The sequence below is a fragment of the Hemicordylus capensis genome, chromosome 4 (genome assembly GCF_027244095.1).
Source record: "Hemicordylus capensis ecotype Gifberg chromosome 4, rHemCap1.1.pri, whole genome shotgun sequence".
In the NCBI taxonomy this organism is placed as follows: Eukaryota; Metazoa; Chordata; class Lepidosauria; order Squamata; family Cordylidae; genus Hemicordylus; species Hemicordylus capensis.
In genome coordinates, this window is record NC_069660.1 from 164,567,323 (window position 1) to 164,583,893 (window position 16,571).

General features: G+C 47.1%; 1 protein-coding gene and 1 long non-coding RNA gene across 12 annotated transcripts in view; one reads left to right on the top strand and one right to left on the bottom strand.

The window, feature by feature from the left end:
* The window catches only part of ADCY10 (adenylate cyclase 10), a 120,922-nt gene that overhangs the window by 9,976 nt on the left and 94,375 nt on the right, over positions 1–16,571 (bottom strand). For all 10 annotated transcript variants that reach the window (XM_053246708.1, XM_053246705.1, XM_053246709.1 and 7 more), the window contains 5 exons: positions 15,863–15,917; positions 7,149–7,380; positions 6,431–6,538; positions 2,596–2,771; positions 335–494 (listed from right to left, as the gene is read on the bottom strand). In XM_053246708.1, the coding sequence (XP_053102683.1) occupies positions 335–494; positions 2,596–2,771; positions 6,431–6,538; positions 7,149–7,380; positions 15,863–15,917 (731 nt within the window). The remainder of the gene's footprint in view (positions 1–334; positions 495–2,595; positions 2,772–6,430; positions 6,539–7,148; positions 7,381–15,862; positions 15,918–16,571) is intronic.
* The window catches only part of LOC128323485 (uncharacterized), a 31,218-nt gene continuing 23,278 nt past the window's right edge, over positions 8,632–16,571 (top strand). For both annotated transcript variants that reach the window (XR_008306290.1, XR_008306289.1), the window contains exon 1: positions 8,632–8,747. This is a non-coding gene — a long non-coding RNA (uncharacterized LOC128323485). The remainder of the gene's footprint in view (positions 8,748–16,571) is intronic.

The following is a 16,571-nucleotide window of genomic DNA, read 5'->3' on the forward strand; positions in this document are numbered from 1 at the left end:
CTGTTGACAGTAGGGACCCCCCATGGCTGCTGCACACCTTATAAGGCAGCTCCAGCAAGGTTTAACCCTTTTTCCTCCATTTTCTTCTGTGTATCCTGAGATTGGGTACTAATTACTTGACCGCGGATGCGTGAAACCGTGAGTGCTGGACCCACGAATAGCAAAGTTCTCCTGTATATGACAGGGTGGAAAAGGGTAATTGATCCACATGAATCAAATGGAGTGAGCTCTCAGCCATTACCAGGCACATACTTTATCACAATAATGGAACAATGTGGAGATGGGGCAAACCACAGAGCTAAGAGAAAAAGCTTCCTGGCTGTAGTAGATATACCTGGGACTCATCCTGAGTCTCTTCTGCACAGTTCACCTTCATGAGTGCTGCCAAGCGGGCAAACTTCTTGCTGCTTATGGCAAGATCCAAGCTGAAGATCTGCCATAACAAGGAAAGGCAGTGGCCTTGCTGGTACAGTGTAGCCAGTCTCTTCTCCCTGCTACAAGAGACACCACCACAGCATTGTGAGAATGCAGAGCACCAGAGACTCTCCAGTTTGAAATAACCCAGGGAGATCCTGGACTCTACAGCAGCAACACAGGGACCTACCAGATGGCTCAGAGAAACTCATACACACCCCAGCCAGGTCCATGTTGGCTTTCTGGGCCAGAAGTACTCTCTCATGAGGCCTGCCTATATCTAGATCAGGCCTGCATAACTTGTGTTACACTAAGGCAGCAAAAGTGCCCTCTGAGAGGGCTATGCATGTGTTTGCTTGATGCATCCAAAGCTGTACAAGCCTAATCTAGATTTAGAGGGAAAACCTACATGGCTAAATCTGGAGAGCAGATGGTCACCCGGCCAGTATTTTGGAGCTCAATGGCCACTCCCTGCCACAGGAGCCCATGAGAGGGTTGAGGGTGAGAGGATGGGAGGCTATTCTGAGAAGGTAGGAAGACAGCACTCATCTAAGTATCAGGAAGGTTCCCAGGAGCATTTCCACACAGGGCGTTTAGCTCACTTCTCCTCCGGAATGGAGGCTGTGCGTTCACATATCAGCCAGATTTATTCGGAAGTCCCTGTGTGCTATTGGGGAGCACTCCACACACAATTTGGGTTTTTCACTGCACATTAGAGTGTAGCCCGATTTATGTCCAGGGTTAAAAAAACAAACCACTTTTTGCGCCAGTTTTGGGGGGCAAATTCGAACTCACAGGAAAGCCTCGCAGTAAACCCACAGTAAAGCCTGCTGTCTGGAAATGCTCCAGGAGTGATAAAAGAAGAATCCACTGTAAATCCCTTCAGAAAAAGGAAATGTTACTTGCTAAGATATGGACATGTGTTTGAAAAATTGGCCAATACAATAAATAAGGTCCACTGTGTGATAATTTGTATGATATCCAGCAGGAATGCCTTGACCACAGAATAGTTTCCTATGGCAAACTAGTGACAACATAGTGACAACATAGAAAGTTGTTCCAAAAAGAAAATAAATATATAAAGAACAGGACTCCAACACACATCTAGAATGTGGCTGCCCTTTGGGCAGGGGCAGAGGAGGAGGGAAGTGGGTCATTTGACTTTCTTATGGGTTACTTGCAAGCAGAGCAGCGGATGTCTACTTCTCTCTTGTGATATGAAGTTAGATGTCCATCAGAGATGGATAAACCAGGTCTGGACATGAATAGAGTCAACATTGTGATGTAGGAGTCTGCTGCTGTTTTCCTGTAGGGAGCATATCACTGCATTTAGGGTAGTGATATGCTCCTACCACTGATAAGGGAAAGGAGGAGGAGGACGACGACGACGACGACGACGACGTGGAAGTGGAAGTGGAAGTGGAGGAGGAGTTACAGCTGAAAATAACTTTGGAGCCATAAGAATATAGGTGAGTCTGTTCTATATCGGCTGATATTAAACAGACTAGCTCTGTCCACAGATGCCATCCCAAAGATCAGGCTACCAAAAAAAAAAAAAAAAAAAAGATTACAAAGCCTAATTACATTGACAATGTTCAAATATCTAAAATAACTGTATTTACTCAAATAAAAGATGACTGAATTTAAGATGACCCCCTCAAAAATACAGGTTAAATACAGGTCATACCTTTATTTACCTGAAAGGAAGAGGACAGACATTAATGTCAACCCCCTGATTTCTAACAGCAAAAAACCCTGAAAAAAGCATAGTCCTGGATTCAGGTAAATAGGGTGTCTTTCTTATCCTCTCAAACTACTAGGGAAGATTGTTCACCCTATTCATTGAGAGTAGGATAAAATGCAATAGGCACAATTCAGCATAGTTAGAATGGATATCAGCAGGCTTAAGCCTGACTCTGTATTGGATTGTGGCCAATGAATTTAGACTGCACTAAGGCAGGTGTAGAAGAAAATGTCTTGGCCCAAAGACAGTTGAGCAAAGAAATACGATGCTGCCTGTGAAATCCTTTGACTGGGGTGGTTCTCCAGACAGGCTCAACACAGGTATCCAGCTGCAAGGGTCTTGAGGTCTAGGGGATGGTCAAGGTGGCACATACAACTGCTTTCAATTCTATACAGCCCATTCAATTCCTCATTTTTAAAAGTTCGCCAGCATCCTACCCAGTGTGTGTTTGCCAAGAAAACTGCTTCTTCTGATGAGACATATGTTTTGAAGTTTCCACCATGGACATGAAGAAGGCTCCAATAATGGTCAATGGGAAGCCTTTCTTCAATAAATTCAAAGCTTTCTTTATCAGTTTTTTTGCTAAATTAATTTGGCCCATATTGTAAGAGACCTACAGAGACAAATGTGAGAAACAATAAGTGGTGAGTTCTTCAGCATACTCTGAACATACTCAAAATACACTTTTTACAATGAAATTCCTGCCGGTACCACTGGCCTCAAGCCAGAGATGTGCATGAATCATAGAAAGGCGTGAGTACCTCTATGCATGTGTACACATGCATAGTACACAGGTACACAGATCAGTGGCAGATAGCCATTTGCATTGGAAACTGAGAGCCATCTGCACCTGAGTGCAGAAACAATTATTCATACACTGCTAAAATCAGAAGCAAATATCTCATTTATGGGGTGCAGAAAGAAACTGTTCTTCCCATCTTGTGAGATGCATTGGTTTTCTGCATAGATCAGGTTGCAGGTCCAGAAGGCAGGTTAGCTGATGTATCCTCTTTTTTTAAAAAAAAAAAATTGCAGTAGACTCGCATGTTGGGATGTGTTTGTGTACATAGAAAAGGGCTGCAATTTACAATCATTTCAAGGGCACAGTAGGAAACTGTTGGATAATGTTGGTGTTCTGCAGCCCAAGAGCCTGGCTAGGTGTTCTTAAATACCTTGGAACTATACACTATATCTTATATGGTGACTCCCCAGAATCTTCTGGTCTTGTTGTGAGCCAAGTCTGATTTGTACACTAGATATGCTCCGGAGCTAGCATATGATATTACCAGTGTCACAAAGTGACCAGTTCTTTATACAGTGACCATGTACAGTCTGGGCATGAAAGCAGAAAGAACAACAAAACACTCCCAAATAATTCAGTGGGATTTATCCTCTATAATAAAGAGCCTGTGTGTGCGCCCGTGTCTCTGCGCCCGTGTCTTCCTCGGCCGTTCTGGGCATGCGTGGAGCGCATGCCCAGAACGTCCGAGGAAGATACGGCTGCAGGCACCAGGCGGCCATGTTGGCCGGATGGCCGGCCCGGCCGCGGGAAGGCCGGAGGCGGTGGCCGCGGGACCGGCCGGGCCGCGGAGGTGAGGCGGAGGGCCGGGCCGCGGAGGCGAGGCGGCGGGCCTGGCCAGGCCGGGCCGCGGAGGCGAGGCGGCGGCCCGGACCAGGCTGCGGAGGTGAGATGTCGGCGGAGGCGAGCCAGCGGCCGCAGCAGTGGCGGAGGTGAGCCAGCGGACGCAGCGGGGAAGGTGAGCCAGCGGCCGCGGACACAGCGGGGAAGGCGAGCCTGCGGGTGGTCTCCGTTGTGGTGCGGCAGCGGCGGGGCGGGGGCAGCCCAGCAGCACGGAGGAGGAGCGGCTGCGGCCAGGTAAGTAGAACTTTCAAAATGGAGGAGGAAGGGGAAGGGCAAGAGGGAGTGGGGCAGGGGGGGCACGAGGGAATGGGGGAGGGGGAGGGCAAGAGGGAGTGGGGGAGGGGAGGGGCAAAAGGGAGTGGGGCAGGGGGAGGGGCAAGAGAGAGTGGGGGAGGGGAGGGCAAGAGGGACTGGGGCAGGAGGCTGAGAGGGAGGGGAGGGTGAGAGAGAGGGGTGGGAGGGGGAGGTAGGGCAAGAAATCAGGGTGGGAGGGAGGGGAAGAGAGGCAAGAGTGTGGGGCAGAAGGGAGGGAGGGAGAGTGGGGCAGTAGAGAGAAGGGAACAGCCAGCCCCAAAGAGTGAGGTGTGGGCGAGGAGGCAGCGGGGGAAGCCGGGCGAGGCGGCGGCAGAGCCACCGCCTTGGCCAGTGGATGAGGTGCGGCTGAGGCGGCGGCGGAGCCGCCACCTCAGCCAGAGGAGGCGGGGGGCCCGGCCAGGTGGAGGAGGACACAGTACGGTGGAGGCGATGGGCACGGTCAGGTGGAGGCAGCGGAGGAGGTATGGAGGAGGAGGAGGCTGGCCCCAAAGGTGTACTAGCACCCGTTAATTTAACGGGCTTAAAGATACTAGTTGAATATAAGAGAGCAATAGTATCAACCTAACTGAACAGAAAACAGAACAATCAATCAGAACTACTAGAAATATTTCAATTATAGCTAGTAATAACATCACCCCAATGTTCCTAACTATCACATGTGTGTGGATGCATGTCAGGTCAGTATGAAATCTTCCTAAAACCTAACACAATTCAGAGATAGATGGAAAGAGGGAGCGGGGAGGTAAGGAAGGCACGGAATCAGGAGTTAGTAAAGGGAGGAGGAAGGGGGAAAGCGGAAAGGGAAGTGGAAACAAGGCTGTAGAAGCAGCATATTTACCAGGGTCTGACATGGGGCAGCAAGTGTACACAGCTTGGATACGAGGCTTGGGAACGCTGAGGCTTCAGATGGGAAAAGCTGGTGCTGGATTTCACAGACAGAGTGAGCCCTTGAGTCTTTGCCCCACGGCAAGAATCACTGAGCAGTCTCTTGTCTCAACCTTGGAGAAGCCGCTGCCAGTCTGTGAAGACAATACCGAGCTAGATAGACCAATGGTCTGACTCAGTATATGGCAGCTTCCTATCTTCCTATGTCTGCAGGTTCCAGGCCTCTGTTAGCTCTGCAGCTAAACAGCAGGCACTTGGGATGTGCACATGAGCAAAGATCTGCTGGTTGGGCAAAGCTTGCTGCTCTCTGTTTGGTGGGCTCCCTTCTTATAGTTGTTCCATCATTTGATCTCCATAGAGTCTATTCGAAATATCATCATCCTTCCTTGACAAAAGGTGTCAATTGCTGTTACCCTCTAGATCCTGTCTTCTAATTAGTGATCAGTTCAGGATATTAGGTCAGTCCAGGGTAAACAAGATCTGGGTTCCATCTCCTGTTAACTGTTGTTGGGAAGAATATTGTTCTATTGACATTCCCAAAGCAAATCTGCATCCCTGAGCTTGCAAATGGGCATCTTCTCTTGTCCCCAGACTTTCTGGCGCCTGGTCTTCAAGAATGTTAAAAGTCAAAGGTGTTAGGAAAGAAGAAGCAAGGCTGTGTGTGAAAGAGCAATTAAATCATTTTCTTTTGTGTACATCTATCTAGGGTGTAATTCTAAAAACAGCAAGAGGATATGAACAAGGCTTCTAATTCTACACTGCAAATATCTCCTCAGAGAAAGACAGGATTATCCCGTTTCCAGTCAATTCACCGGATAGCAAAGCTATGACCAATGAATATTGTAAACTTTCTGTAAAAGGAAATGCAAGCTCATCTCCTAGCTTCGCCCAGAGAGATTACCCGAGAGCAAGTTAAATCTTCCTAACATGCATCTGTAAAGGCATTCCACAGTGGTAGAATTTGGATACGTGTGAGACAGGAAACCAAGCCTGCCCATTGTGTCTCTTGATTACGCATTTCACAAACATTGAGAAACAATGCTGGATTGCCCCTACCTTCACAAAGCCACCTGTCCCAGAGGCAAGTCATGAGACCTAGTCAGTTCATCTTAGTTCAGGCATTAATTGATTTCTTAAAGTGGAATCAGACACAGGCCTGCATTTCACATAATTTTGGACTGGTAACTCTGGGTCTAATGTGGTAGTCAGGTTGGCCACAACAGTCTGTGGTCCTTGCTTACCTCCCCACAACTCATTTTCTGAAAGGACTTGTATTGGGATTGTGCCTGACAGTAAGGAGGCAATATACCTCACATGATTGGTAGGATTTCATTTCAACAGTACAATAGACTTATTTGGGGGGAAAGCAGTGAATTGTTTTCAGATGGCCCCACTCCATAGTATTAACTAACTCCAATATGTCTTCTTACCTCCCCCTTGAGGCTGTACAAAAGTGACTCTTCAAACTGGCTAATACCTTTCTCCTTGGCATCAAGAGATTTAAGCAGGGTCTCTGCTGTATTCAGATACGTAAATGCCTCAAACAAGAACACCAAAGAACAGATAATTTACTTTTCTGTATATCTATTTATCACCTCCCCTCCCCACTAGGGTTGCCAGCTCTTGAAATCAAATATTCTGGTACATGGGTTGGGGCAGATCTGGGGTTCCGTTCAGCACAAGCTGCCTATTTACCTTAGAAGAAATAGTACAGTTAAGAGATGATGGTGTGTGGTGGGGGGGCATCCTTGCCCTTGGTCCTTCTGGTAAGGAATGAATGAATGGGTCCAGGGGTTTTGTTTTGGTCAGTTGGCAAACCTAAGCTGACCCATTCAATCTAAAGGTGAAAGAGGGGGAAATCTGTCTAGCACAAGAAGATTGTCTGAGCTAAGGTAAGATACAACTGGCAGCAGTGGTTTGTTTATACCACTAGTGTGTCTCCTACACAACACTAGACTTAAGAGTATACATTTCTATAATATCCAGTCCAGGGGCTATCATTAAGTGCCTTGGACTTTCACAGAGATACTGTCATGCACAAAAATGTTAAGATACTTAGATATACGATGATCTTCAATTGTAGGGGGAAAGGAAAGGATGAGAGGAGTTGTGAGGTTGAAGAGATAAGATTAGCTATGTCCCACTCACCATGTAGTTGTTGGCAAGATATACATAAGCAGCTGCACATTCCAGCAAGTAATAAAAGGCCCAAGCATTGTCTTCCACAGCCAAACAGTGATGGGACAAGGGCACAATGACAGATTCCAAAATCTCTTCACATTCACAGGAGCTTATTGTCTTGATTTTTTTCTTGTCCATCTCAGTAAGCAGAATGATTTCATCCATCCTATTTAAAAATTCAATTTCTGTGTCTTCAGCTCTGGCAAAAAGGAGCGGGGGAGGAAAGGTTCATTGACTCCTAAAGCAAAGTTTGTCTCTCAACTCAACTTAAGCCCATCTTACAACAGGTGACAAAGAGAGGGTGGAACTCTTCAACTCTTCTGTTGCCTCTATCATATCCTAAAAGGAGAATGGTGTGCAGCCTCACAAAAGTGGTATGGCTGGTGAGGATTGCAACTAAAGACTGACACAGACTTGGTCAGGAAATACCTAAGTATCATAAATGAGATTAAGTCTTCAAGGTCAGCTGAATTGCATCCTAGAACAATAAAATAACCCACAGAATTGGTGTTCATCATTTTGATAAATCCTGGAGAATGGATGAGGTGCCACAAGACTGGAGATCAAAAGTGCACCTAGGTCATTTTGGAGCCTGGACCTAAAGGCTTTTGGAGGCCCACCCAGTATTTTTAACACATTTCTAACATGACCACACCACCTGGGACAGTCTAAAAGGGATTGGGGGGGGGCAGGGTGTGTGAAGGCTCTGGACTTCAGCCCGGAAGTCCAGGGGTAAGGGCACCTCTGCTGGAGATAGACTAATGTTGTCACTGTTTTCAAAAAGGGAGAAGGGAGATCTGGGAAACTACAGACTGAGCAGCCTAACTTTGATACTGCAGAAATTTTGGTACCAATGTAATGGTTAGTAAAAACTAATATGGATTTATCAAAAACATATCGTACCAGATAAAATTAACCTTTAAAAAAAAAAAAAAGGGATTACTACCTTAGTGGATTGTAGGAAAACTGTGGATGTAATTTATCTTGATTTCAGCAAAGCATTTGAAAAATTGCATTTTGGTTAGCAAGTTGGTCAAATGTGGCTTAGATGATAAGTGGTGGATTTACATCTGGCTGGAAAACCATACTAAAAAAGTGTTCATCAGGGACTCCTCATCAAACTGGAGGAGGTTTTGAGTAGAGTGCAGCAGGGTTCTGCCTTGGGCTTGATACTCTACACAGGCGCGTAACAATGATAGGACAAGGGGAGACAGTTGTCTGGGGGCCCCACTGCCTGGAGGGGCACCCCAGAGGCACCTCATGTGACTCCCCATTGCCCCCTGCCCAGCCCCATAGCCTCTCAGCCACTTGCCCTCTTCGCCGTCTCTCCTGCTTGTTCTGCTGGCCCGCAATGGAAGCAGCAGGCAAGCTGCAAAGAGCTCCTTTTCTGCCGCCTCTCAGCTGATTGGCGGGTGGGCGGGGCTTCCACGAGACCTCCGTGTAGGCCGCAGTGAAGCCTGAACTCGAGTAGGGCCCAAGCAAGCCAGGAAGGAGGAGGCAGCCAGAGTGTTCTCTGCAGCAGAAGACCCCTTGCTGACCTGCTTAACCCAGACCAGCATTTGCCAGGTAGAGTGTGAACTCCTTTTTGTGGTTACCTTTCCCGCCCCCCCCCATATATAGGGATCTGCTTGCCATAGGGCTTGGATATGGGGGGGGGGTTGGGACCGAGAAGTCTCTGAATATTTATTTTGAAACAGCTTGGAAAATTTGCTGACTTAAAAAAAACTATCTAAAAAGTCCTATAAGTGGCTTGTTTCATGGCAGAAAATTGCAAAAACTTCTGGAACAGTATTTTATTAATTTTATTTATTCATTCATTCATTTATAAATGCACTTATGTTCAAGTTGTTTTGCAACACAGAAGGTCTGAGTGAGAACTGTGAAGCATGTGTGTGGTGCTTTTATTTTATTTTTCTTGTGTGTGAACTGCTCCCCAATAACTTGCAGGGACTTCAGGGTAAATCTGGCCAACATGTGAATGCAGCACCTCCATTCCAGAGGAGATGTGTCTTAAAGGGCTTTAAAAGCCTCCTGTGAAAAACCTCCTGCAATCAAACTTGACTGAATTTGTTCAGAATTCTGGGTTCACCCTGCATGGTTGAAAGTCTCCTTTGCTAATCTGCAGCGAGGGGCCCATTTTAATAATTCATCTTTCTAGTGTGTTCTAGGCATTAAAAGTAATACAAATGTATAGTACTCAATGTATATCACTATATATTGTGACGTGTGTATGTGTATTCAGTGAAATGTATTTGCAGGCAGCATACTTATTTTGGAATATCAGACTTAAATCCTTGGGGGCCTGGGGTGTGCGGAGGCCCTGGACTTTGGGGGGGGGGGCATTTTAAAATCTTGTCTCTGGGCCCACTCCAACCTTGCTACACCCCTGACTCTACAACATTTATATCAATGACTTTCATGAAGGGGTGGAGAGAATCCTTTTCTGATTTGCAGCTGGTACAAAACTGAGATGAGTAGCTAACACTTCAGAAATCATGAGTAAAATTCAAAATGACCTTGATAAAAATGGGAAACTGGGTTTAATCTAACAAAATGAAATTCTCTTCCTTTTCAAGTGCATCAAGCACAGGAATTGGACAGAGTGGATTGCATGCTACTGCTGAGTCAGGCAGTGGCCACCACAAAAGATGAGGGGAAATCAGGAAGTAGGTGTGGGAGCCATTTGGCACCCAAAAATCTTTGGTTGGTATTGAGGAATCCCAAGGCAAAGAGGTATTTTTGCTAGCTGGTATTTGCCAGGCTATTTTGGTCTTTGTGTCCCTCTGAGAGACAGAGAAGGAGGGAGACAACGCAGACTGTAGCAAAAGAAGGAGAGGCTTTTGGTAGGCATTTTCTTGGCCCTTTCAGTCAGTGTGGTAGCACTTACTCTATCTGAAGGGTAGAGTAAGACTGAGCTATCCTAAACATGGGAAGCTCACTTATTCTTAAAAGTTGCTCGGCTGCTACACCACTTCAGGTGGTACAGCCTGGAAGTGTATGGTGTGACAATGTCTTCTGTTATTAAGAAAGCCAGTTAGCTGAACATGCTGGTTGGTGGGCAGAAAAGCAGCTCCTGGGCCACAGGTGCCAGATCTGGCCATATCTGAACTTTGTGTGCCCAATAAATCAGGGAATCTGAACGGAATATTTCAGTGCTTAGCCAAGTAGCATGGCATGATAACCCCTGCACTCTCCTTCCTACTCTTCTTCCTTCAGATGTCAGTTCTGCCAGTGACCACCCTAACAGCTTCTGCCCGGATAGCCTGCCCTACTTTAGCCCACCTAGGCTTGGAGATATGGGGATGGTAGTACTCTGCTGTTGGAAGAGATGATGCTGGGATTGTTGCTAGGATCCTCCTCCTCCTCCTCCTCCTCCTCCTCCTCCTCCTCCCTTACACCTCAGTTCCTCTGTACCTGGTACATCCTCATCACCAGCACTTCTTTCCAAATGGTGAGGGAATTGGTCTGCTGTGCCATGTTCCCTTTTTACTTGAGGTTGCACAGGGTGTCTAACATGTACTCATCAATGCCTGTGAAGATTGCAGCCACTCCTTTGTGCCATCTTTTGACCAAGGCCATCATCCTTGGCCAAAGACAACTCCCACATTTATGGACAAGGCATTATTCCATCATCCACTTGAGTATGTTACTCAAGAAGATGACCTGCCCAAGGTTGGCAGTGTCAGCAGCACTGAGTCTCTTGACAATGTCCCTAAAAGGTTTAAGAACTGGACCATTACAATGGCCAAATTCAGAAGTAACATGAAACCAATTTGAAACTTTAAAATGCAATGCAGATGTTCTTCCAACCATGGTCCACCAACCTTCAGTTCCAGGAGATGGGCGGGGGGCTCCCTGCTACTTGGCTGCTGAGGCTAATCCCAGCAAGCTCCATGGCCAGACTATGGGCAAAGCATCAGCATGCCAATGGAGTGGCTGTGATTGGCCACGATCTTGAAAGGGGCGTGTCAAGCATGATCATGCATTTTCAGAGCCATCTGCCTGCCCTCAGCATGGAAAGGGAATTTTAATCCCTTTAAATGCCATGCCAACACTTCCTCAGACAGTCATGGCATGGTTGCTCTCCTAAGAGCCCTGCACCTAAATAGTCCTGCACAAGCACAATTTTGGGGTGGGTGGGATATTGGCGAGCATAATTTCCCTGTTACTCAGGAAATGGAAGGGAACATGAAGACTTCCTAGGAGGAGATAGGTATATGAGAGAGAACAAAGGATCCTATGGGGGTCTGTCCCACCATGACCTAGGATGCTGTTGCAAGGGATCACCCTGTCAAAGCAGTCCATGCAGACCAAACAACTATCCTTCTCTGCTGGCAGCTTGCTGCCGGTGGGCTATCCCTCTTATAAGGGGCCAGTCTACTGGGGAGGACCATGTGGCTGTAACTCCTAGGTCTCCCATTGGCCTGCATGCTCACAAGTTGAGCTAACTCAACAAAGGGAGCCCCACTTGTGTGGGGTAAAAGATAGAACAGAACATGGTAAAAGATAGAACAGAAGCACTGCAAACCCCACCCCCACCTTAGCTGTGAAGCCTTGCATGCACCCAAATGAGATTTTGGCAGTCCATGTGTCAGAACCTGGCAATGTGTGCAGATGTGGGGAACACCGGATGTGCAGGAGGATCTTTAAACCCATTCAAAATTCCCAGGTTCGGTCTGGCATTGCGCTGTATGCAGATCTGCTGCTGTGCAGAATCACATGAGAGTAGAGCCCCAGGAGGGTGGACCCAGGAGAGTGGGGTCGCCATTTTGAGGCACAAGCAAAGTTACACATGCCCACATGGGCGGACGGGCTGGCAGAGGGCAAGCTCTGATAGCTACTTGACAGCAGTCTCCGAGACAGGGAGAGCAGTCACCGGGGTACCTGTCCCTGCGGCTTTCCTCCATACAGCAACCTGGCTCCATACAAGCCCCAGTGGTATGTTTGATCTAAGATCGTAAATAAACAACTAAACTAAACCCCAGTGGCCTGATACTCTCACGAGGGAGCGGTCCATGGGAGAAGGGGTTGTTGTGTTGTCACACATGATTAGAGATTTTGCTTGGCAATTCTCTCCCCTCCCCTCTGATGGGTCTTCTCCTGAGTTGTGAGGGGGTGTCCCCATGGCCTGGCACCCTTTTGAGCCAGCACGGTCCTCCCTGGGTCAACATATATCAAATCGCTTCTCTGACTGGAGCAATGCTGAGCCTGGTGACTGGCCCTGCTCATGAATAAGCCTAGAGAGCACAAACCCCCAAGGGGAATTGGCTGAGGCCCCCTTCCCCAACCTTTCTGTGGAGAAAATAGAACTTGGTGGCTCAATAATCCCTGGTTGGGGCTGCCTTTTAAACTCAACCCTTGGCACACACACTTCCCAGCCATTTGTTCCCCTCCCGGCACTCTAATGAGGTGCCTTGCTTATGTTGCTACCTAGAGTGTTTGTGCTTGTTAATATCACTCATTGCCGCTTCATTCTCAGGGAGCAAAGCACGTAGTAGTGCCCGTCCTGTCATCCCATCCCCTTTCCCTCCTGCTAGCCAGGTGGGAGGAGCGAGGGACAGAGTGGGAATGCCCTTGTATGACTGTGCCACTCGACAAGCTGACAAGCCTGGGATGGGATGTTGCGGCGTCCTGTTACCTGGTAACTCTATAGCTGGATAGGTGACAGGAGGGGAGGGGCTGCTGCTTGGAGAGGTGGCCAGGGAGAAGCGCTGCAGCCAGGTGGGTCTGCACCACCATCTCTATGATTGCAGTTTTAAAATCGGCACAAAATCACAGTTATGGTGGCATCCGGGAAGGGATGCAACGCTTCGGCAGCCATACCAGAGGTCTCGGCGGTAGGGGTGTGCACGGAACCGTGGAGCTGCAGTCCGGCACTGGGGTGGGAGTTCATTTAAGGGCAGGGGAGGGTACCCCTCCCGCTGCTTTCCCCCATCCAGCGCCCGTATTTTCTTTAGTAATTGGGGCGGCAGGATACCTCCCTGCCGCCCCTTCTCCCGGCGCTTGGCTGCAGTGCAAAAGGCTTTTAGAAGCCTTTTGTGCACACGCGCGCGATTTCTTTAGTAATCGAGGTGGCAGGATACCTCCCTGCTGCCCCTTCCCCTGCTTAGTGCAAAAGGCTTTCCCTGCTGCAGTGCAAAAGGCTTTTAGAAGCCTTTTGTGCGCGCGCCCGTACTTTCTTCAGTAATCGGGGCAGCAGGATACCGCCAGTTAGACTCAAGGGTTACAGTTAGAAAAGTGGACATTAGCAACTCAGGAAAACTGGAGCAGGGGCATAGGTAGGAGAGAGGGTGCCCGTGTTCACCCCTCTCTCTGGCAGCCCCTCAGAATGAGGGAGATAATGAAGAAAATAGGGATGGGTGGAGCTGGGGCCACCAGGTTATTTTAACCCATTTGCTCAATTATAGCTACGCATCTGAACTGGAGGGTCTTTCCCAGTGAAATGAATGTAGAGCTTGTATTAGTTGTGCATCTGTTTAAATCACCTATAAAATGAGAAAAGCTTGCCCTATATATCGGATCCCCACCCCCACCCCAGATATGATGACATAGTGGAGTGGTAGAAAATGTGAAGATGTCATGCCAAATATGGTTGGAAAATATGAAAAGTTACAAGCAACAGAAAACCTGCTGGATTTCTGTCAATGAAGTCAATTGACATATTTTATGGAAGTGCAACTAAAATAGATTCCTTCTACCCATCTCTGGCAGGTACAGTGCTCTACAATCCCTGAAACTTCCATGCAGTTTGGTTTGAAAACACTGAAGTTACAAATATGGGATGAGTCTCCAATGAAAGTAGTGTAAAATGAAAACAATTTTGAAAACAAATGCACATGTCTACAACCCTTAATTCTTACCACAGAGTTGTTTGGGAGGCTGCAAACTGCATAGATTAGAGATACAGTTGGTGCTCTATACGAAGTACCTATTTTAATCTCTTAGATCTCCAGGTAAAGGCAGGGGTTGTCAAACTTGGGTCCAAGATGTTGTTGGACTTCAGCTCCCATACACCCCTTTGGCCATTGCGGATGGGAATTATGGGAGCTGAAGTCCAACAACACCTGGGCGTTTTCCATATTACATGCTGCCACGTGTCCCATAAGTGCCCCTCCATATTGCCAGTGTTTTGACTCCGTGCTCGCTGTGCTGTCATCAGGGTGCCATCCATATTTCCGATGCCTTGTTTCAAATTTTAATGATGAGCTATGGCCCTATAACGTGGTAATAGCATTGCAAGAAAGTAGTTGTATTTTTCCATGGTAGGGAAGCATGCAACAGAATTTATGGATTGCAGCATGTTGCAGTATGGACAGTTCTCCCCCACCGCCCATGATTGCTTCCTCCGCCCCCTCGCCATAAGAAGAGCAACAGGCAGGGAGGAGAGCACTAGGCAGAGAGGACAGGCAGGCCTTTCCCCTCCTTTTCTCCCCACAGATCCCAAACCCCACATCTCCCTCCTCCTCTGCTTCCAATATAACTTGAGCTTGTCAACACAGAAGGGGAGGGGATATGGAGGGGGAGGGGAGAGATCGGAAGGTTTTGTTATTATTATTTTTCCACTGGGGTTCTTTTGTGCATTCCCCTTTTAATTTGCTACTTTGGCCAGAGACTCATACTAGTGCAGCTGAGCAGATTTCTGAATCCAACCCTTTCTCATGCACTTTTACTGAAGAGGAAGCCTATTGAACTAAATCGTTTACTTCTGTGCAATCCCACTTGCTTAGCTCAAGGCAAAGGGCAGGGAGCGAGAACAGTCACTTACTTAAAAAGAAGCCCATTGAACTGAATTATGATTCATTTACTTCTGTGCAATCCCACAGCCCTCATTGGAGGAACACTCTCTTCCCTGCCGCCGCCTCCTTCCTATTTATTTACTTATTTATTTCTCTGGAGATGAAATTTTCTCTCCAGTTCCGGTCTTTCCTCCTTCCTGGCTCGTCACAGCATTCCCTTTCATTCCCCACCCCAATAAGCAGTTCCCTTCTTTTGTCATTCCAAAGGATCGCCTCACGCACCCCACTCCCCCCTCTTTTTTAATCCCCTCCCCCCAGTTATCGCCTATGTAAAACTGGAATGATGCAAGACAAAGTTAGATTTTTGTTTTGGAGCAGCACTTCCCCCTGCTGGCGGATTTGCACAAGGCAGCCAAGAAGTTACCAAAAAAAAAAAATCACGTCAACCCCTCCCGCGCGCAACTCCATTGGCCCTAATGGAGCAGGAGGAGGGGCAGATAAACACATTTCAAGGATAATATGGACAGTATTCCAATATGGATGGTATCGTTGAAAACATGTTGCAATGGACAAAAAATATGAATGGCCACCAGTCTACAACAAAGCATTTGATAACACTACTCTCGGTTTTAAACCATTGCACTATCCCATCACACTTTGTAATGCTTTACCCATTGCAAATCTCATAGTCCGGAAAACGCCCTGGGGACCCCTGGGTTAAGAGATCTCAATTAACATGACTGGGAAATACCTCTGGCCAAACAGCTACAGTTGATGTGAGATCAAATATTAGTAAGGGTTATGATTACTGTACAAGACTGACTATTCATTTGATTCCATATAAGGGAAGTTTTTAGATCCTTAGCAAAGAACCACAAAGCCAGATGCCTCACTCCCTAGTCTTGGGATGAATACTCAGGAACATAAAAGTTTTTGCAATCAAACCTAAAGCTGTCTTGCATGACTAAGGGTCTCTGAATCGGTAAAGATGGTATCGTTTCTAAGAGAAGAAAGAAAACAAAGAACAATAAATGCATTATCCTATAAGATCATTGCTGAACAGTTCATGGCTTTTTGTTCAGTAAAAAAGGAGAGATACAAATGAGAGACATTAAGGCAACCCACTAAGCATTCATTTGAACTCAGCTTATACGGAAGCAACCAAGATTGCATCGCATTAATGTTCATTGGACTGACTCTCATTGAATTTAAAGGAGACTGACTTAACTTGCTAGTTGCAGAACTCCTGTGCATGGCAGGCATGTTTAGGGTGATGGATAGTTCTGCTGGGTTTTATTGTGGCTTTGTATGATCTGAAAGTGTGTCCTAAAACAGACCCAGTATTTCCCAATGCAGGAAGAAGCATTGCATGTATGCATTCATTGCAGGAGAATTAATGACTGGTGATGGAAAGCAAGGTTCCTTTCAGGAATGCTTGACTGCCATTACTGATCTTTTCACTGAAGAAGCACTAAGCTTGCAAGGCATCCCACAGTTCCCAGAAATCAGGGACAACTCTAGAATAACTAGTGTAGGGGAGCAAAGGGGTGGCAAAAATGTTATTAGAGGAGTGAAGATTTTGCTATACCTTAAGGGTATTCACACACACAACCTAACCCAGGCTGGGTTAGGCTGAGTGTGTGAAGCACCGGGA